This window comes from Oryctolagus cuniculus, chromosome 7 (assembly GCF_051225735.1).
Source record: "Oryctolagus cuniculus isolate XC-2025 breed Fujian yellow rabbit chromosome 7, ASM5122573v1, whole genome shotgun sequence".
Lineage (NCBI taxonomy): Eukaryota > Metazoa > Chordata > Mammalia > Lagomorpha > Leporidae > Oryctolagus > Oryctolagus cuniculus.
In genome coordinates, this window is record NC_142873.1 from 102927333 (window position 1) to 102950231 (window position 22899).

General features: G+C 35.7%; 1 protein-coding gene across 7 annotated transcripts in view; it reads right to left on the reverse strand.

The window, feature by feature from the left end:
• LRRC7 (leucine rich repeat containing 7) overlaps positions 1-22899 on the reverse strand; it is a 589098-nt gene that overhangs the window by 61162 nt on the left and 505037 nt on the right. For 6 of the 7 annotated variants that reach the window (XM_051857612.3, XM_089337199.1, XM_051857607.3 and 3 more), the window contains one exon: positions 18096-18215. The exons of the other annotated variant lie outside the window; for it this stretch is intronic. In XM_051857612.3, the coding sequence (XP_051713572.2) occupies positions 18096-18215 (120 nt within the window). The remainder of the gene's footprint in view (positions 1-18095; positions 18216-22899) is intronic. 7 annotated transcript variants of the gene reach the window in all.

Below are 22899 nucleotides of genomic sequence, written 5' to 3' on the forward strand. Positions count from 1 at the left end.
GTTGTAGGATCTGAGCACTGAATTCCAATCCTGTATTTCTCAATTCCATGGCCTTAGCTCCCTGTCTCATAAAATTGTGAAGATGATATGAGTATTTATGTTAATTGTCAAACTGATTTGTCCCCCCTTCCTTTCTTTGTATTTTGATAGGCTAGTTTGATGCCAAAATCTATGTTGTCTCATTTGGGCATCAGATGATGAATTTGCAGAATGAAATTTAGAAGAGAGGAGGCGAGAAGATTTTTTTTTGTCCTGCCATGGACTTTTGATGACACTGGATTCTGCTGGCAAAAAGCAGTGTTTTGTAGGGGCATTCAAAATATGTGCTATTTTTGAGAAATTAAGAGTTAGCTACTGGAGATGTGGTGAAGCCATAGGGCCTTTTGTTTCAGCTCATGTGTGGAGGTAATATGTAAAGGCAGTCATATCCGACTTATTGAATAGCTATGAGTACATTCTTCCACGACTAATGAAACATAGTCTACCTACAAAACACAGCCATGGAATTGAAAACTATTAAGCAAAATGAAAAACAATGGAGCATAAATAATAACAGAATGATGAAGCTAGGACTAACTACACATTTTAACCTAGTCTTTGTTGATGATACTGGCATACATTCCCAAAATAAAATGAAAAATATTAGCAATAATGACAATAATTTAATAGTGATTTCTTTTATTATTAAGATTTCTGAGAGGATATGGGTAGTGAAGTAAAGTGGAGTAAAGTGGCAAGATGTACAATCTTATTTTGGCCTCTTTGATTTGATAACAATCCTTGATCATCTGTCTCCTGTTATCTAGATCTTCAAATTACACACTGAGTCATGGACATTTTTATTGCTTTGAATTAATTTTGCATTTTTTATATTTCTTACAAAACAAACATAGTATAAATATTCTAGGGTTATCTCAATTTTCTGAAAAAGAGTCATTAGTTTAAAAACACCTATGTCAAATATTGATGAAATAAGTATTTTAATCTGCCACTCTTAATTTTGCTTTAATCTGTGGCAAGTTTATTTACTACTTCTGATTTAGTAGCTATTTGATAGACATTCTTTTGGCTGCACTTTTTTTTTTTTTTTTTTTTTTTGACAGGCAGAGTGGACAGTGAGAGAGACAGAGAGAAAGGTCTTCCTTTGCCGTTGGTTCACCCTCCAATGGCCGCCGCGGCCGGCGTGCTGTGGCCGGCGCACCGCGCTGATCCGATGGCAGGAGCCAGGAGCCAGGTGCTTTTCCTGGTCTCCCATGGGGTGCAGGGCCCAAGCACCTGGGCCATCCTCCACTGCACTCCCGGGCCACAGCAGAGAGCTGGCCTGGAAGAGGGGCAACCGGGACAGAATCCGGCGCCCCGACCGGGGCTAGGCGGAGGATTAGCCTAGTGAGCTGCAGCACCGGCCCTTGGCTGCACTTTTTTAAAGGAGTAATTTAGAGTCAGTGTGGATGTGAAGAATCCCCCGATTTTGTGACAGCGATGGCCTTCACTACTAGAAGATAGTTGTATTGTTGCTCTGGTGTGAGAAGATAAAAGGGTGTGCTTTTAGAGTTACAGAATGACTTTGCATCAAGGAAGAAAAACCAACAGTGACTGTCAAACTAAAGAATATTTTATTCAGCTGTCATTTTTGCTTTAAGTTAGAGAATTTTTCCATTTATATTTCTACAAACTTTTATCCACACTATTTTTAAAAATATGTGAATAAAGGATGCCAAATCAATTGATTTAAAGAATACCATTGAGGTGCTGGTGCTGTGGTATAGTGGGTTAACACCCTGGCCTGAAGCACCAGCATCCCATATGGGTGCTGGTTCGAGACATGGCTGCTCCACTTCCTATCCAGCTCTCTGCTATGGCCTGGGAAAGCAGTAGAAAATGGGCCAAGTCCTTGGGCCCCTGCACCCATGTGGGAGATGCAGAAGAATCTCCTGGCTCCTGGCTTTGGATTGGCACAGCTCTGGCCATTGTGGCCAACTGGGGACTGAACCAGCAGATGGAAGACCTCTCTCTCTCCCTCTCTTTTTCCCTCTCCCTCTCCCTCTCCTCTCTCTGTGTTACTCTGACTTTCAAATAAATAAATAAATCTCAAAAAACATGAAGTATACCATGGAACAAAAACAAAAAAAAAACTTGGGGGGAGGGTTCCCATATGGCAGTATAGCAACAGGATGATCCAAGTCATGTGGGAAAAATAGATAGTTAAAAAGGAGAGAATACACTCAGGAGATAGAGCCATGGGAAATTCATGACAGGAAGCCCAGGAGACCAAGAGATACTGGGCAGATCCACACTGAAAGGGCAAGTAAGAATGGGAAACAGGGGAGGCATGGCAGAGGCACAGATGAGGGAGGCTGGCACCAGCCCCCAGCAGACCAGGTTAGACAGGAAATTTTGGGTCCATGGAGCTGCAAATAGCAGGGAGGGGGAGCTGGGTGAACTACTTTGAAGTTCCATGTGGAGAGGGGGAAGAGAAGGTATAGAAGAGCAAAGAGAGAGCTCAGGCAGCCCCCTGCCTATCTCCATTCTTCCCCCTCCCCACCTGGACCTGCAGCTGGCTGAGAGAAGCCATCCTGTTTGTTTACATTTTTAAACATAAGCAGGGAACTGATGCCTTTGCCTCCTGTGCACACACCCATCAATTGCAGGGGCTACCTCACCACACCTCCCACCCAGGAATGAGGACCATGACATTTCAGAAGAACCTCTTCCCCACTACACAAGCTGTACAACAAGGAGAAGTTCTGAGTATCGAAAACTTGAGCCCGTTCCATCTACCATTGAGATGCAGGCCAAGCCTCAGTAGAGGGGACTTTGCACATTGGAGCTCAAACATGCCTTTGCCGGTGCTGCGGCTCAATAGGTTAATCCTCTGCCTGTGGCGCCAGCACCCCGGGTTCTAGTCCCGGTCGGGGCGCCAGATTCTGTCCCGGTTGCTCCTCTTCCAGTCCAGCTCTCTGCTCTGGCCCGGGAGTGCAGTGGAGGATGGCCCAGGTCCTTGGGCCCTGCACCCCATGGGAGACCAGGAGGAAGGACCTGGCTCCTGGCTTCAGATCAGCGTGGTGCACCGGCCACAGCGCACTGGCCACATTGGCCATTGGAGGGTGAACCAATGGAAAAGGAAGACTTTTGTCTCTGTCTCTCTCTCTCACTGTCCACTCTGCCTGTCAAAAAAAAAATTAATTAAAAAAAAACCCACAGCACAATTGAAAAGTGAGCTGGGTTGCAGTAGGTGGGGCTCTGTGCTTCCTTTTGCAACACAGACACATAGCAGCTCATAACAGAGGGAAACTTCACCACGAGAGAATCTCCAAAGACAAAAAGAAAAAATGCACAAATGCTGACAAAGGAAGACCTAGAAAAGAATAAGGAAGACACTATGAGTCTCCTAAAGGAACACACAACTCTTCAATAATAGAAGGTGAAGATGAAGAGATCGAGGATATGCCAAAAAAGGAATTCAGAAAATTAATCATCCGATTACTTAGAAACAATCAGAAGCAAATTCTAAATCTAAATGAAAAGCACTCCCAAGAAATTGAGATATTAAAGAGAAGTTAGAATAAAATACTAGAAATGAAGAATTCAATAGATCAAATAAAAAATGCAGTAGAAAGCCTTAACAACAGAATAGGTGAGATAGAAGAATGAATATCAGAACTAGAAGACAAATTTCTAGAAATATTATAGTCAAACCAAAAAGAAAAAAAAAGAAGACAAAATTAGAAAACTAAAAAACACAGTTGGAGATCTACAAAATTCTATCAAATGACCCAACATAGGGATCCAAGGAGTTCCAGAAGGCATGGAAAGAGAGAAAGGATTAGAAGGCCTTCTTAATGAAATAACAGAAAACTTCCCCAGTCTGGAGAAAACAAGAGACATCCAAGTATAGGAAGCACACAGAACTCCCAATAGACATGACTAGAAAAGATCTTCACTACAACACATTGTAGTAAAACTCTCCACAGTAAACATAAAGAAAAGATTCTAAAATGTGCATGAGAAATGCCAAATCACATTCAGAGGTAATCCAATTAGACTCACTATAGACTTCTCATCAAAAACCCTACAGGCAAGGAGAGAATGGCAAGATATATCCCAAGTTTTAGAGGAAAAACTATCAATCTAGAATACTGCACCCTGCAAAGATTTCATTTACGAATGAAGGAAAAATAAAGATCCTCCATAACAAACAGAAATTCAAAGAATTTGTAACTACTCGCTCAGCCGTACAAAAGATGCTCAAGGGTGTGCTACACACAGAAACAGAAACATCACTATGAAAGAAGATGAATGCAGAAAATGATCCTTAAAAGTACAAAGGAAACCAAAATACAAATTTAGGAATATTTACAGAAACATGGCAGTGCAAAAAATCGGTACTTAACAATAGTCATCCTGAATGTAAATGGTCTCAGCTCTCCAGTTACAAGACAAAGACTGGCTGAAAGGATTGATTAAAAAAGAAAACCCATGCATTTGCTGCCTACAAGAAACAAATCTTACCAAAAAGATGCATGAAGACTGATAGTGAAAGGATGGAAAAAGATATTCCATGCCAAGAGAAACCAAAAAAAGAGCTGTTGTAGTCATCCTAATATCAGACAAAATAGACTATAACACAAAAACTATTAAAAGAGACAAAGAAGAGCATTATGTAATGATTAAAGGACCAATTCAACAGGAAGGTGTGACTATTAGAAATGATATGCACCTAATTACAGGGCATCTGGTTGTCTAAAAGAAATGTTTATGGATTCAAAGGGAGAGATAGACTCAACTAAATAGTAATGTGGGACTTCAAAACTCATTTTCAGCAATGGACAGACCAACCAGAGAGAAAATCAACAAGAAAACAACAGAGTTAATCAACACTATAGGCCAAATACACCTAGCAGATATCTACAGAACCTTCCACCCTACAGCCACAGAATACACATTTTTCTCACAAGTGCATGGAACTTTCTCTAAGATTGACCACATTCTAGGCCATAAAGCAACTCTCAGCAAATTCAAAAGAATTAAATTCATACCATGCATCTTTTCAGACCACAATGCAATGAAACTGGAAATAATTAAATCAGGAATCTCTAGAACATGTAGATACATGGAGACTGAACAACATGCATATATATATTATATTATATTATATTATATTATATTATATTATAATAACAATGAAATATGGTCATTTGCAACAAAATGGATGAATCTGGAAAATATCATACTTAGTGAAATAAGCCAGTTCCAAAGGGACAAATGCCATATGTTCTACCTGATTTATGATAACTAACAGAGAACTTAAAAGGAATCCGGTCTTGTGAAATTCACACTTTGAGAAGCAATGACTTGAGCAGCCCTTGTCTTGACTGTTGAGGAACAGTTTTTCTTTGTTTGTTTGTTTTTCCTTTTTAATGCCATTGGTTGAACTCTTTACCTAACATAGAATTAATTGTATGTGTATAAAGTCAATTGAAAATAAAAATAAGAGTAAAAAATAAGAGTGGGAATAAGACAGGGAAGAAGAAGTTTGTAACTGTAAAGCTTTATAGTTCTGCAAACATTCCTACAGACTTACTTCTAAAGGATACAGCTAAAAACTTGCCATGGGACTCCAAATACCATTAAGCTGAGTGGTAAAAATGCCATCTTATGTGCTAAAGTGATCATATTAAGTGTTAAATTGATCATATAGATAAGATTAAGTGTTAAAGGGATCATATAAATAAGATCAAGTGTCTGATAAAAACAGTAAATAGAATTAAAAAGGAGAGAATGTTCCAACATGGGAAGCAGCCCACAAAGTAGACTTATAGAACGACAATCACTCTAAATAGCATGTTGACCACAGAATCAGAACTTAAGGCATTCTGGACTGGCTGAAAAGCCCACTAGAGTATTTCAGGGATGGAAAGCCAAGACACTGTGGCAAAAAATGACCTACATGAAAGATCTCTGTGAGTAAGATCCTGGTGGAAAGAAGGGGCCATCAAAGAAGGAGGTATCTTTCTCTGAAGGGAAGAGAGAACTTCCACTTTGTTCACGGCTTGTCTAAACACTTCAGACACTGTGGATTCAAAAGGCTTCCATAGCCTTGGTGGCTCATGTTAACAGCCTCGGATGATCACTGGCATCATACATAAGAGTGTTAATTGTTAAATTAACAACAGGAGTCACTGTGCACTTACTCCCCATGCATGACCTCTGTCCTCAATGAGTTTTACTATGAGAATTAACTGTAAAACTTGTTCTCAAATCGTTTTTTATATTTTTTTGTGTGAATTGTTGCAATATTTATTTAGTATGGAGTTGGTCTTCCGTGTATAAAGTTAACTGAAAACAAATCTTAATGGAGAATGGGACTGGAAATGGGACAGGGAGGCAGAAGTAGGGTGGGAGTGGTGATAGGAGAACTGGTATGGTGGGAAGAATCACTATATTCTTCATGGTGTAATTATGAAATTTGTACTCATTAAATAAAAGGTTTCTAAAAAAATAAAGTATACCATCCTAGCTCTTGAGATTAATAAAATAAATGTTTGAAATGGCTCATTAAATAGAGGTAGTTATTTTATTGATTTCTTTATATGGTTCTCCCTGATTCAATTATTATTACCAAAGATATGGATTTGCCTCTTACCCATCTTTTCATAGAATTTTTTACTTCCTCAAGGTCACACACCCTTGTTTTAGCAAATAATTTTTGTCTAACAACTGAGTCATCATATTTGTAGATACAAGTCATCACAGGTGTCTATCAATTATTTTTCTTTTCTTTTTTTTTTTTTTGTGTTTTTTTTTTTATTTTTTTATTTTTTTTAAACTTTTATTTAATGAATATAAATTTCCAAAGTACGACTTATGGATTACAATGGCTTTCCCCCCATACCGTCCCTCCCACCCACAACCCTCCCCTTTCCCACTCCCCCTCTCCTTCCATTCACATCAAGATTCATTTTCGATTATCTTAATATACAGAAGATCAGCTTAGTATACATTAAGTATGGATTTCAACAGTTTGCTCCCACACAGAAACATAAAGTGAAAAATAATAGATGATTTTTTAAAATGATGATGAAATCAGAGCAGACCTATTGTCATGTTTAATCCCAGTGAGAGTCAAGTTGGGAATTGATAATTTCTTTTTTTTTTTTTTTTTTTTTACAGAGGATCAGTTTAGTATGCATTAAGTAAGGATTTCAACAGTTTGCACCCCCATAGAAACACAAAGTGAAATATATTGTTTGAGTACTCGTTATAGCATTAAATCTCAATGTACAGCACATTAAGGATAGAGATCCTACATGAGGAGTAAGTGCACAGTGACTCCTGTTGTTGACTTTACCAATTGACACTCCTGTCTATGGCATCAGTAATCTCCCTATGCTCCAGTCATGAGTTTCCAAGGCTATGGAAGCCCTCTGAGTTCTCCGATTCTTATCTTGTTTAGACAAGGTCATAGTCAAAGTGGAGGTTCTCTCCTCCCTTCAGAGAAAGGTACCTCCTTCTTTGATGACCTGTTCTTTCCACTGGGATCTCACTCGCAGAGATCTTTTGCCAGAGTGTCTTGGCTTTCCATGCCTGAAATACTCTCATGAACTTTTCAGCCAGCTCCGAATGCCTTTAGGGCTGATTCTGAGGCCAGAGTGCTATTTAGGACATCTGCTATTCTATGAGTCTGCTGAGATTCTCACTTCCCATGTTGGATCACTCTCCCCTTTATTTACTCCATCAGTTAGCGTTAGCAGGTACTAGACTTGTCTATGTGCTCCCTTTGACTCCCAGTCCCTTCACCATGACCAACTGTGAACTGAAACTGATCACCTGGAACAGTGAGATGGCATTGGTACATGCCACCTCGATGGGATTGAATTGGAATCCCCTGGTATGCTTCCAACTCCACCACTTGGGGCAAGTCAGCCTGAGCATGTCCCAAATTATACATCTCTTCCCTCTCCCATTCCCACCACCATGTTCAACAGGGATCACATTTCAGTTAATTTTCAACACTTAAGAATAACTGAGAAACTCCACAAAAACAAAACCAACAACCCACTTAAGAGATGGGCCAAGGACCTCAATAGACATTTTTCAAAAGAGGAAATCCAAATGGCCAACAGGCACATGAAAAATGTTCAAGGTCATTAGCAATCAGGGAAATGCAAATCAAAACCACAATGAGGTTTCACCTCACCCCGGTTAGAATGGCTCACATGCAGAAATCTACCAACAACAGATGCTGGCGAGGATGTGGGGAAAAAGGGACACTAACCCACTGTTGGTGGGAATGCAAGCTGGTCAAGCCACTATGGAAGTCAGTCTGGAGATTCCTCAGAAACCTGAAGATAACCCTACCGTTCGACCCAGCCATCCCACTCCTTGGAATTTACCCAAAGGAATTTAAATTGGCAAACAAAAAAGAGGTCTGCACCCTAATGTTTATTGCAGCTCAATTCACAATAGGTAAGACCTGGAACCAACCTAAATGCCCATCAACGATAGACTGGATAAAGAAATTATGGGATATGTACTCTTTAGAATACTATACCGCAGTAAGAAACAACGAAATCCAGTCATTTGCAACAAAATGGAGGAATCTGGAACACATCATGCTGAGTGAAATAAGCCAGTCCCAAAGGGACAAATACCATATGTTCTCCCTGATCGGTGACGACTGACTGAACACCAAGAGGGAAACCTGTTGGAGTGAGGTGGACACTATGGGAAATGGTGGCTTGATCAGCATAGCCCTGACTGTTAATGAACAACTAAATACATTATCCCTCTTAGTAGTTTTTTTTGTCTGTTCTACTTAATATGACTGGTTTAGATCTATCAATTATTTTTCTGTTATGGGGGACAGTGAATCTAATTAAATGTATTCATCCTTATTTCCCTAGTGCAGAAAATGACATAGCTCTATTTGTTTTCTGGGCAAGACAACAAGATGACCAATCAATTAAATTATGTTTTAAAAGAATAAATTTAAGTCATCTAAATCTTACTGAGTATAAAGGAGAAGAACTTGAACTCCTAGCTATTCATATAATTTTTCTGCATATTACACTTTATACAACCTCAAAGCATACATTTTATTATATTCCAGACAATAACTAATAATGCTGCCATAAAAACCATGGTGAGACAAGTTCTGTAGGAACTGAGGCATACATTTGTTAGGGAGCATGGAGTATCTTAATGTATCACTGATAGTTTGCTACACATAGTCATCAGAGTTCTCAAAGAGCCTCCTGTTGGCTTTTGATGGGTGCCTAACAATGTTATCAATAAGTGATCACTAGCCACCAAAGTCACATAAGAGATTCAGTTCTCTCCCTTTCCTGTCTCTACCCCACTCCCCTCTTAGTTAGGAGGGATATTTGTGTGAGAGGGGATAACAGTCACATCTGGGCAACTGTTAATGACTGAAACTACTGCTTGTAAGTTCCTTTCAACCAGGAGGTGAAACTCAGAAGTGGGTAATCATTAGTTGCACAAATATTCAGTTGTAGATTCCAAAACTGCAAGGAGAGTAAGGTTGAATTACTGCAGACCAATAGTTATTTTCCTAATCTGCCTACGATGAAAATTCCTTTCTATACAGACCCATTTCGGTATTTTCCCAGTATTCTACTGCCTTTTTATATTCTCGGAAAAATGTGGCTCTGGGTCAAGAGAAAAATTGTCTATATTTGGAAAAGAAATCTCTCTCTAGAGGTTATGAATCGGGTAAATTTTTTTAATTAAACCATATAATTGCATGATTTCATCAATGTTCAGTTTCACTGACTCATTTCTTGTTTCAGTCCAGCATTTAGAGATGTCAAAAACATTTAGCTGTTTCTTCCATCAGCAGCCTCAGGAGGGGATGTCACTTCTTCAGATATCAATGCAGTCTTCATGTTGTTCAATATACAGTTCTGTGTAGCACTACCGTGAGTAGGGCAGAAGGAAAAAATGAGGGAATCTTTTGATTTAAAAGGTTTCTTAATGTTTAAAAAAATGTTTGGATTTCAAAATGACTTGCTAAGGAATTCCGAACTGTTTTTGAGTTTTAGTGACTTTCTGGTAACCAGAAAGAAAATCTACTCTGATCCATGAAAAATTTGCTACTATCAGAGGAGAGAAAAAAAAAAAAAAAAAAAAAAAAACACAACTGGAAAAGAGGGATCTAGGACTGAGGCTGGCATTCCAGTGATAGAGCAGATTGCTCTCATTGGCTTGTGGACTGACAAAGCAAAGGCATCACTCCTGGGGGGTTTTCACAGTTAATAATGTATGTTTCTTTGAGAGAGAAAAATATACAAAGTCTAAAGCAAAACCTGTTCTACCTGACACATTTGCTTCTGAAGATAAGGAAAGTTTAGCTACAGTATTAACAGTCACTCAGGTTTTAGAACCATTTTTTCCAATTTCAATTTTACAGTATAGATACTTTTGAATTTAATGGAAATAAAAATATTTCTATTTCCCTGTGTCTTATCAGCTATAATTACTGGGTTGATGCTCATTTTTGTTCTTCTACATCTTGACTTGCTCTCTTAGACCCTCAAGATCTACTCTACTTGCTGCCATCCTTACTTTCTCACTATTTAAATCTTTATCTTTCTTATCTATTGTAGACTTTCCTCTATTTCCATGTAAATGAGCAACATTCCTTTCCACGCTTTCACAAGAGAGATTTCAGAAACACTAAGCCCAGTCTCAATAAAATTAGAAAAAGCAAGAACTACAGTTACTTTTATTCTATATCTACATAGAGTACTAATAGAAATATTTCTTTTTAGTGGAAAATAGTGTCTTAAAAAATAGTGGCACCAAAAAAAAAAAAAATCACTCTTTTGGTGCTGAAATCTCTCTCTGTTTCTCCCTCTTTCTCTATCACTCTACTTTCCAAAGAAATAAATATATTAAAAAATTACTTTTCAATGACTATAATCATTCTGTATTTTGCATAACATTTATAAAATAATAAAATGCTTTTATTTCAATTCCTAAATGCATAGATTAAGATGATTTTTCTTAAAATTTTAAATACCTACTTATTTTACATGAGAAGTTCTATAATAGACTGACTATTACAAAGTGAAAAGAAAAATCAAGCCCAGGAGAAATTTAATCTAGTTTTTAAAAACACAAATGATAAGTTGGTTATAGGTTCAGCAAAACAATTTATGATTTTCAAAATATATTTTAGTTCTTCCTTTTCCAAACTTAAGTACAAAGAAACACTGAAATTCATTCTGTCAAAAAACTCAACAAATGGAAAAATTTAAATAAGAAATGAATATTTTTCCCAGAAACTTAATTTAATAACTCTTTAAAAATATATTTCATATGGCTCTGACAAAGCAACAATTACAATTTTGGGATGGATGGGATGGAGAAAGGAAGGATGATAATATGAAGAAGACCATATACGCATAATTTCTTCTCGTTCTTCCTGACACCTCAGAGGTGGACAGTCCTGAAAATCCTCAAACCCTTAATGGGTGTGCTGAGCTTGTACATCTAAGAGGTAGCTTGATGAGCAAATGCTAACTTAGCAAAATTGTTACATCTTTTGCTTCATCTGTGTTGGTCCTGATATTGACTCCTGATATTCACAGTTTTTATTCCAACTGCCACCACAATGTGCACTTTGACAAGAACTCTCAGGGAAGAAACAGGTACTGATGGAAGAAAGAGACACTATTTTGAAAGGGGCCTTTGAATGCCTAGTTTTTACAGATTGAAGTGTTTTCAGATTTCATACTGCTAGAATGTGATAATCCTTTCTTTGGTTACCCACTGCAGAAGAGATATGTCTGAAACTGCATTTGCCTGCCACTGTATCTTTCTTATAGCTATGTTTTTTTGCTGCAACATTTTAACATATCCTCATAGGTCTTATGCTGTAATTTTAAATCTCTTCAGGGGTATTGAAACTATTTAAGATTTCTCATACTTTTAAAAGAGTCTGTCATTTTAGAATCAAGCAAATCAGTCTTGCCATTCCTATGGATTATACAACCAAATCAGAATATAACGTCTGAATATAAAATAACCTGTTTTTGCATTTATCTCTGACATTATGACCTCCAAATTACTGTAACATATTGTAGGGTAATCTAAAATATTTAGTTATATATGTGAGACTGGCAAGTAACATAAACTCTAAGCCTGAGTTTCTTATTTCCTAAAATGAATAAAACAGTAGTGCTTGCAACAGATGATTGAGGTGAAGATTAGATAAAGAAATACATTAAAGCATTCAGCATAGTACCTGTCATGGATTTATACATGGCACCTACTATTTTTATCACAATGACTACAGCATAATCCAACAGATTGCAAGAGTCAGAGAAGTGATATGATTGGACTTGTAAATACTTCTGAAATCACAGAGATTTTCAGAAATTGCAGAAGTTTAATGGTAATTCTTAAACAGCTCATATAGAACTGCCCGGAATTTAGGGGCAGGGAAGATCTACATTGCTGTGACACGTGTTTTAGCAGTGACTAAACTTTTGAATTAATAGACATCAGAATTAGGGATTTTGGTGGCTAACAACAACCAGAAGGAGTTTAAAAACTACCATCTCCTATTATACTATTAAAAATAATAATACAAGAATTAATACCCTCAGCATTTTGTTACCACTTAGCTACTCTAAGGTTTATTGGCCAGTGATACAGGAGCAAAATTCAAGGGAGGAGCTCTTTGTTTACTTATTTTATATATGCATGCCTTCAAGTCTACATCTTGTTCCCCCACAGTGCTTGGAGTACTGTGAGACAAGGTCATAAGGATTACCAGTGTTAATTCAACCAATTAGCTATAATAGTACTAAGAGCCACAAGTTCAAAGCCTTTCCCCCAAACTGATTTCTCACTAAATCTCCAAATCATCACAGTAGTTTCTGATGACTCATGCACAGAGGTAATTTAAAAAAAAAAAAAATGTCTTCAACAGAAGCTTTTAGAAATAGCCTTGGATGCCTTGAATAAGCTCTGGCTAAGATTTTTTTTTTTTTTTTTGTAATCACTGATTGTCTTTTGTTTCTCCAATCCATGGGTAGCTCAATTTCTAGTTTACCATTTTCATTGTCTGGCATAATAACAATCCATTGCATGACAACTGCAAAATTAACATTAAGAAATATTCATTGTAGAATAAAATGCAAACTAGAAAAACAGTATAATTATCATATTTATTTCAGTAAACCCTGTAGTCCAGGCTAATATTTTACCGTTTCCTTAGGTTGATTCTCGCTGCATATTAACTTGGCATACTCAGGTAATATATAATAAAAAAGTAAATTTGAATACCTAAAGCATTCTTTATTCTCTCTACTCTGTGGAGTAACAGGTAGGTATATAAATTTATAAATTAAAATTGCTGTAACATGGGATACTTTATGATAGTAGAAGGATAATACAAATGAATTTAAACTTTAAAGATGTGATAAAAATATAGATATTTCACATATGATAAGAAATATAAAAGTATAGTAAAATTTTCAAATAGATTAAATAATTATTTTGGAATTAATAATATTAACCAGTCCACAAATGTTCAAGCAATTTTAGGATTCTATGAAGTTCCTAAAGCAAGTAGCAAGGAAAGCAAATGGTTATCAAGATGTGTATTGGAGGTATGATTACATGTAAAATTATGGACTTTGAAAATAGACTTCATAGGAAATAGAGGTATGCATGATTAATATAATACCTGTTAGTTCCACTTAGAGTAATAAATAATAAGGCTTTTCCTTGTAAGGTACAATGATAGTAACCCCTTGCAAATAGTAAGTGAATATGTTTCCTTCCTTTGGTCAGGTAACCTACCTGTGGGTGTGGTAGGTACTCCCTCAATATCCTGGCAACACATTCCCTCTCTCTTCTTTCTTGATAAAGAAGCAGATTTTTAACATTTTCCTGTTCGAGATTTCCTATTTCTCTTCACTGATGGCTTTTTCCGTTCAGCCTTTAAATATGTTCAGGTGTCTACCAACTTAAGTAAGCTCTCTGATTTCCTTAAATTCCCTTTTAGAGCCCTCTATAATTCACTGTTTCCTTTCAAAATGAAACTCCTTTCCTGAATTTTCTAGTTTCTAAATTCAGGATTCTTTAGTCTTATTTATCTTGTATGATTTTGGGGGTAATCATTTGACATGATCACATCTTCCTTAAAACTCTTCCCATTGATTTCTAAGGTGCCACTTTTTTTTCCTTCTACATTTTTAGTAAATATTGGAGTCGAAAATCCTATATATTTTACTCTAACAGGTTGGTTAAGCAAATTTTTCCTCTTTCTAAGGATGGGAAATCCTTAGCTATTTTGGGTTAATGAGCTATAAGAAGAGAATTGTTGAGAAATTGGAGGAAAAAAAAGTTTTCCTTGTGAGAGACAGCTTCTGGAAGTCTAGTTCTCTCTCCTGTTGGATTTGAAAGAGGAAGTTTATCTCACCAAATGTCATTGATAGTCATCATTATGAGAGGAATCAGTTTTAGGATAAAGCCAACATTGTGGTAGCAAAGAGGAGAGGGAAAAAGAACATCTCTAATAATATAGAACTGAAGCCCAAATCTGAGATGTACCTTAGATCTTGACTAATCTTATATTACCTAAATATTTCCTTAATGTTCAAGGATTTTTCCCTTTAATTTTCTACAATTTGCAGTGGAAATCACCATGTTGAGAAAATCTTTGATTGTTCCTTCTCTGTCTCTTCTTCCTTTGGTACATTCCTTAAATGTTGGCATCCCATGGGCTTCTATGTCATCCCTTTGCTCACTGATGGCACAATTATGACACGTTCTGATGATTCTCAAATTTGTGGCCATATCTAAGATTTCTCTACTGAACTTCAGATAAATACAATCAAACACCCACTGTATCTTTCAACTCAGATGCCCTAAAGATACTTAAAATCAACATACTAAAATCTTCCTTCATTTCTACTATTACTTTGTTATTTCCCATTTTAGCAAATGAATTATCATCACACACTTGACAAAATTGGAAACGTTGATACCTACTTCAGAAATTTTAATCTGTCCCTTATGTCCAATCACAAGATCTTTTTGGCTCTGTTGCTTAAGACTATATTAGACCTATGTGTTTCTCTCCACCATTCATTGTTTCCATTTACTCTGCCCTGGAATACTATAAAAGCTTCTTGACTGGATCCATCGCCCCCAATTCTCTCCAGCTGAAGCTGTCAGAATGTTTTTAAAATGAAAATTTGATCATTTCTGTTCCCAGCTTAAACCACTTCAATGGGCCCTCTTCCATTTCTTACAGAATAAATACCAGCATGATCTGGCTTCTGCCTATCTTCTAGCATTGGAAAACTGCTAGTATTTCAAAAATAGTTTTTGTGTCCTATCCTCCAGAAATCCCACTAGTAAAATATATACCCAACAGAAGTATTTATTTATGCTCAGCTGAAGACCTATAAGAATGCAAGAATGCTTATGGAAACACTATCCAAAACTGAAGACAACCAAAACCCCCTTAACATGTGAATGGATAGCTAAATGGTGAAATTCAATATTTTCAGGAGGAATACTACTTAGCAATGAAAATATACCAACTGCTACACATATACAGTATGAGTGAACTACACAAAAACAACATTGAATGAATAAAATCAGGCATAAGATAATATATACGGCTGGGTCCCCATCTTCATAACATATATCATATTATATTATAATTACCTGCAATGCTAGTAATTACCCAACATACAAATTAATAATATACATCATGCCTGCAAATCAATAGCATTATTAATTCTTATGGATCATTAATTTGATATTTAATATATTTTAACAAAATGCTATAATCTATAAAATCATGTAATATAGATATGAAGCACAATTATAAAATGGATACTCATGAGGTTAAAAGCTAATGTATGAGAACCACAATTCAACTGAAGAATTAAAACAGAACCCATAATAACATCAGTCCCATTCATCTTATACCTTATACAAAAATCTATTCAAAATGGATCAAAGACTTAAATCTATGACCCAATACCATCAAATCATTAGAAAACATGAGGGAAACTCTCAAGACATTGGCATAGGCAAAGACTTCTTGGAAAAGACCCCAGAAGCACAGGCAATCAAAGCCAAAATTGACAGATGGGATTACATCAAGCTGAGAAGCTTCTGCACTGCAAAAGAAACACTCAGCAAAGTGAAAAGACAACTGACAGAATTGGAGAATATATTGCAAACTACACAACTGATAAAGGGTTAACATCCAGAATATATAAGAGCTCAAGAAATGCAACAACAACAAACCAAACAACCTAGTTAGAAACGGGCAAAGGACTTGAACAGGCATTTTTCAAAAGAGGAAACCCAATTGGCCAACAGACACTTGAGAAAATGCTCAGGATCACTAGGCATCAGGAAAACACAAATCAAAACCATGGTGAGGTTTTACCTCACTCCAGTTAGAACGGCTCATCTTCAGAAATCAACAAACTCTTTTGAGGATATAGGGAAAAATATACCCTGGTCCACTCTTGGTGGGAATGTAAACTGATACAACCATTGTGGAAGATAGTATAAAGATACCTCATATATCTGATCTGAGTATAGATCTACCATATAATTCAGCTATTCCACTCCTGTGAATTTTTCCAAACCCAAATCAATCAGTATATGAAAGAGTTATCTGCACCCCCATGTTCACTGCAACACAATTCACAATAGCAAAGATATAGAATTAACCCAGATGTCCTTCAACTAAAGACTGGATAAGGAAGTTATGGTATATATACAGTATGGAGTACTACTCAGCCATAAAAAATGAAATCCTGTGTTTTACAACAAGATGGTCACAACTGGAAGCCATTAACTTAGTGAAATAAGGCAGTCCCCAAAAGACAGATATCAAATGTTTTCTCTTATCTGAAATAACTAATAGAATACCTGAAATGTAATATATTAGAGTGAAGTAGACATTTTGAGAATTGATGAATTTTTTATAGCCCTTCCTCTTCCATTGAGGAAGAGTGCTTTGTTTTGCTTTTTCTCTCTTCATACTATTTGTTGAACTCCTTTATTTAGAGTTAAGTATACTGATAATAAATAATTGTAAAAATTAAGAATGAGAATCCAAGAGTGAGGAGGAGGAAAGGTTATAGCATGGGCAGAAGGAAGAGTTGGGGGGGAAGTCCCACTAAGTTCCTAAATCTGTATATATGAAATATATGAAACTTGTGTAACTTAAATAAAATTTAAAAAATTGAGCTAAATGTCATTTTTATAGATTTGTATGCATTTCAAAAGTATATTCTCAAATATAAGCAAACTTCAAAAAGTTCATGGAAAAATGGACTTCAAATATAAGCTTATTTTGGTACAAAAATTTAAAAATACATGCAAATTTTTTATACATTTTTTCATGATCTTTTTAAAGATACCTCAGACAAATACCTTGTTCTTCATATATGTTTCTAATATCTTCCCCCAGTTGTGGCTGTTACTTTTATGGTAACCTACCACATGGTGTTTTAATTACCTATTTATTACTCAATTTACTTCAATGGATTAGAAGATACTAGAGATAAGAAACCATATTATATTCATTTTTGTTTCCCTGGCCACTAGCAATTTTCAACACACAGTAGTGTATGAAGAGTTGCTTGTTAAATGCTGAATGAATTGTTATGAATTCAGGAATAATGAATCAATTCTTTTTTGCATTTTATGCACACTGGCTACAACACACTGCTGAAGCCAAGAGAGTCAGACATATATGTTACACACCTTTCTTAATGCACTTTAAAGGGGGGTAGTAAGTAAGAGTGCAAGACTATCTTCAGATTCTTTTCAGAGTGGTGGTATCAGTGGATAGGTGGCAGGATATTATTTATAAACATTAATTACCAACTCTTAACACTCGGTAGTGTTCAGTTTCCATTCTTTTCAATGTACTTACAGTTAGCCAAACTCCCTACAGTGGGGTAATATTTAGCTTAAAGTTAACACAGAATTAGAAATGATGTTAAGACACAGATATGGATTACATATCACAATGGATGTGTATGTTTCATGGTTTGTGTCATCAAATTGAAATTGGTTACCTTTTTAGTAATGGTGTCCGGAGGTACATCCCGCCTCCCAAGTGGATAAGGATTCCATTGGCCACTAGGAGATACATCTTCTTGTCCATTGTCTAAAATGTTGCTTTGCTGGGACGGGGTCTATTGCGAAAATGGCATGGCATTCTTTAGTGATGTAATAGAAGTTTACCATAGTTTTCTGAAAAGATTCCCTAATGATTATGTAAAATTAATATTGTTTAATTTCAGAAAAACATATATACTGACCTGAAAATATTATTATACACTATTTACTGGATAAGAATTTTAAAGTCACAGCTTTTTGGAAGGAGCGAGAAACACTGTTAAAATAACCATCCTGGAGTTATTTACTGAATTTTAAAGAAAAGTTTAGATCAGTTACAGTACCTGAATAAAAATAATCAGAATATAATTAACCAACTGTTAAAACCCATAACATTTAAAATTTGCTTAATTTGTAACTTTAGTATTATCTTACCATTTAAAATATAAATTAAAAACATATAATCCATAGTATATAATGTTTAATATTCCAAACCATAACCTAACCTAAATTTTATAAGGGTATATTAATTCTGGAAGAATATGCCTTGCACTGATCCAAACCAATGTTAACACTGGAATAGTGCAAGATATATGGTACTCTACCATCCTCTATACAGAGTTTTCAGAGGAAGATTAAAGCAATATAAAAATATTATGCTATTAGAATCACCATGTAAGTAAATAATGACTGTTTTGTCAAATTTATTTACTCCTATATATAATTTATATATTAACATAAAAACACTTCATGAGTATTTTATTTTTCTTGACTTTCCTGATCATTATTTTTAACAGATAATGATACCCCATCTTAATTATTACTAATATTAGGGTTTTTTTTGCAAGAGGGAGCCTCCATATTCTGACCCAAGTAATAGCAAGCAATCACACACCATCAGAAAGCTTCTAGCAGCAGGATATATGGTGGTGTACTTATATGTGAGTATATATATGTATATGTATATATAAATTTTTTTTCAGGTGGTCTCTTTTTTTCTTTACCTACAGGACATACACAAGTACTGCTTGGCTTCCTGACAAATTCATATGTGGTTGAGATCTTATGTCCTGATAATCTTTCATGTCATTTTCTGCACATATTCTGAAGGATGTCTACTGATAAATCCTGGTTGGAGGATGTATATACACCTGATACTTGTAAAGAATTGCCCTCCAAACCTAGAAAGGGCCTTCCTCTTCATAATATGTCACGGATATGTTGTTTTTTGGGCTTCATCCAACTCAGTTATACTGAGTTGTCCTAGTTTTTTCTCCTTTAAAAACAATTATCTAACCATCCTAACTGCATTATGACCACAGGCATGCTAAAAATATTGCTTGGAAATATTTTAAAGTTGGATTTATTATGACATTTGGTGAAATCTTCCTAGGGTCTAGTGGATATAGTGAAAAGGACATGACCCACATAACAGCAGTACTTTTACATTGACCTTGTAAATTACTCTTCTTGTTCTTTGGCCATGTGAATTATTTTTCCATAGACCTGTCAAAAAGTTTTAAAAACCAGGAAAAAGTTATTGAATTTGAGCTCTTAGTTGAGAATAAATGTATCTGTTTGAAAAAAATCAAACATAACATCAATAAGCTGGTAGCTATCCAGAGTCTGTCTCTCTGCAAGCACTGATTTTCTAGTCTTTACTTATTCCAAATTAATATGTTTTCAGATACCACAAATAATACTAGGTACTAAGATATGTTAAAAATATTAAAGTTAAGCAATTAAAATAGAATTATGCAGGTTAAGCACTACTAGGCAGTCACTTCTTTTTAAATTTTTAGTGCTCATGTTTTTTCTGGCTTGGTTTCTTTGTCAGTGAAGTAGGATAGCACAGGATAGTGGGGTCTGTGTAATGCATATTTTTGAAAAGTGTCCATAATTCAACATATTTTTCCCCTCTATACAACTCCCATCTCCATCTCTATTTCCTTTACCACACTTGCATCAGCTGCCCAGATATGGCTGCTAGTTGCTGTTAGAAAGCAATTGAAAACAATAAAATTATTTTTTAGCACTGACATAAAGGGACAAAATCTTGTTAGCCAAAAAATACTAATAACATCATGGTTTAGGCATTTTAGTAGTTAATAAACTAAGCTCTCTTTCTAGTTATTGTTAATGATCCTACCAATTCTTCCATATTACAGGGGCCAAAGGAAACACATATGCAGACACCTTACTAAGACTCTTTTCCTAGATAGCAAACATTAAAGGAACATCCTGAAAGTAATTTCCTTTGTTCATTTTAAGAATACTCTGGCCTTTTTCTTTTCTTAAATGAGGCATCCTAGGAGTGATTTAAGTATGCAGAAATAGGATGACTATGAAAACAATTTTCTGATGTGTTGTGACGGTGGGGGCGGTGGTGGAAGTGGTGGAGACTCAAGAGATTGATGCAGCACACTCACGTTCTTTCCCAAAGGATAACAGCTATTGTGTGTAAGTTCAGTCAGTTAGCTATTAAAACTCATACGTATTTAAAAGGAGCAACTGAAACTTATAAAAAGTGCTATTACTTTTGCGATTTATGATTTCAGAGAAAATAATGAAACTAAAGTTATTATTCATTCCATTTCTTCTCATACTAAATCCTTGATATTTTCTTTAATATTTTAAAGAGTAGGAATGACTATTTTAAAATACTAGAGAATGGCCAGTGTGATTTAGTGAAAAATCAGAAATTATTGTATTTCATAAGAAATATAGTAATTCTGAAAACACTTGCTGAACAAATAGATGTTATTCCCAAAGACTAGTAAGGACACTTGTAGATTGATCATTTGTCATTTTGACTACTATGAATGATCACAGGTATCTAATTGAAGAAGTATTTTCTAAGGCATATATGTACATGAGCATGTGTGTTATCTGTACATGCTAGAACATGTAAATGGTGGGTTTGTGCAGGTGTGTTTATATGTATATATGTATATGAACCTATCTGTGTATGAACAAGAATCACATAAATGGGTAAATGAGCTAAGCTGGGCCAGAAGCTCTGCTTTGTTTTTCTAACTGATGGGTTCACAGTATACTTGTGCAATTTTACTTACTGTATTTTACTGGAATATTGTATGCAAGTGGCATTAGAGGTTGGCATTCTGCAGAAGTTTTGGAATGTATCTTTTAAGAATACAAGGATATATTTTGTTTTTATTCTTTGGCATATAGTTCATAAAGGGTACCATAGATGTAAAAAGATGCGAAAAAAAACACAATTTTTTCTCAAAGTTTTTCCAGTGGAATCACCTCCTTTTTCAGCACACCATTTTAAATGAATAGGTATTACAATGGCAAATATATGCTGGGCTTGGGTCTAAATGACTGTGATCCTAAGGGGTTCAACCCGAAGGGGGAATGTGATGATCAAGTGATTCTTAAAGCAGCATTTCATTGTATGGGCAATGAAACATCCAAGTAAGCATCGATATTATTACATTGATAATATTAGCCATGGTTTATGAGGATTTATAGGCTTTTTCATAATTAGAAAGGTGAATGAATCTTTCCGGAGGGACAGGGAGCCAGTGACAATGCAACCAAATTGATGGAAATTATAGGCATGAGTTGCCCCTGGGTGCACATAAATCTTTCTTTCCTTTCAGCAGAAAAAAAAATAGAATGAAGTAAGTAACCCTTGGCACTAAAGTGAATAAATGCACATCAAATGTTGATACTATTGGGTCCTGAATCATTTGCATAGATCCAGTATGAAAGGCCATTAGAAATGTAAAACTGGTTTAGGTGCAAACATGCCTATATACATTTTTCTAACTGAAAAGTTGATGGGACAAGTATCAACTAATTGAACAACTAAGAAAACTAACAGTGAGGCCATTGTCTTCTAGGCAAAATTCTAGGAAAGATTATTTAATACATGGATTTCCATGATTTCATTTTCCCCTTCCCTGATATAATTATTTTAATTTGTGATTCAAAAGTCAAAAAGCAATAAATGATATGGTATGATATTGTGGCAGTAGAAGTTTTTAAAAAAGAACAAGAAGAGAAAATTATCAATTTCTGCAGCACAGAAGAGACCACACTATGTATATTTGCAGCCAGACACGAAGTCAGGAAAGGCCAATGATTTCTTCCCCAGATCTGCTTGGCTCTGGGGCTGTAGTAGCCTGAATAATTAATGTGTGATTTTCCTGGGTTCATAACCTTTAGTCTTTCAGTGCTACCAAATATATTTCTTGATGATATTGAGTGTTCAGGAAATTCAAGGGGATCTGAAAAAGCAAAGGCAATTACTAGCAGTCATTTAACTCAGCTAACTAAGAGAGCACTATACCCGAAGAACACAGGGAATTATACTTGGAGTCACTGTTTGGCATTAGTTAATATATCCTCTTTGTATATTCTTTTCTCCATCCCATAAGGTCCACTTTTCTAGATTGTTTAAATATAACAGGAGATAAGAATGCATAGAAAGGAGGTTTGTGAACTATTATGAGTCCTGCTCTACGAAAATGTCAGCATTACAAACATTCAAAATAGTATCATCAAATAGTACAAAGAACATATGCTAGGTCCAGAGAATACAATGGGAAAACAATAAAAATACAGGTGAGTTGTTTTGTGTGTCACGTGAACCTCAGCTTCCTCATTTATATAATGGAGATAAATACATCCTTTGAGGACTTTCTGAGTTATGAGAAAAAATATATTTAAGGTACCCCATGGCACCCAGGTACATATCAGATTTTCAGTAAGTCTGTATTTTTTCCTCAATGG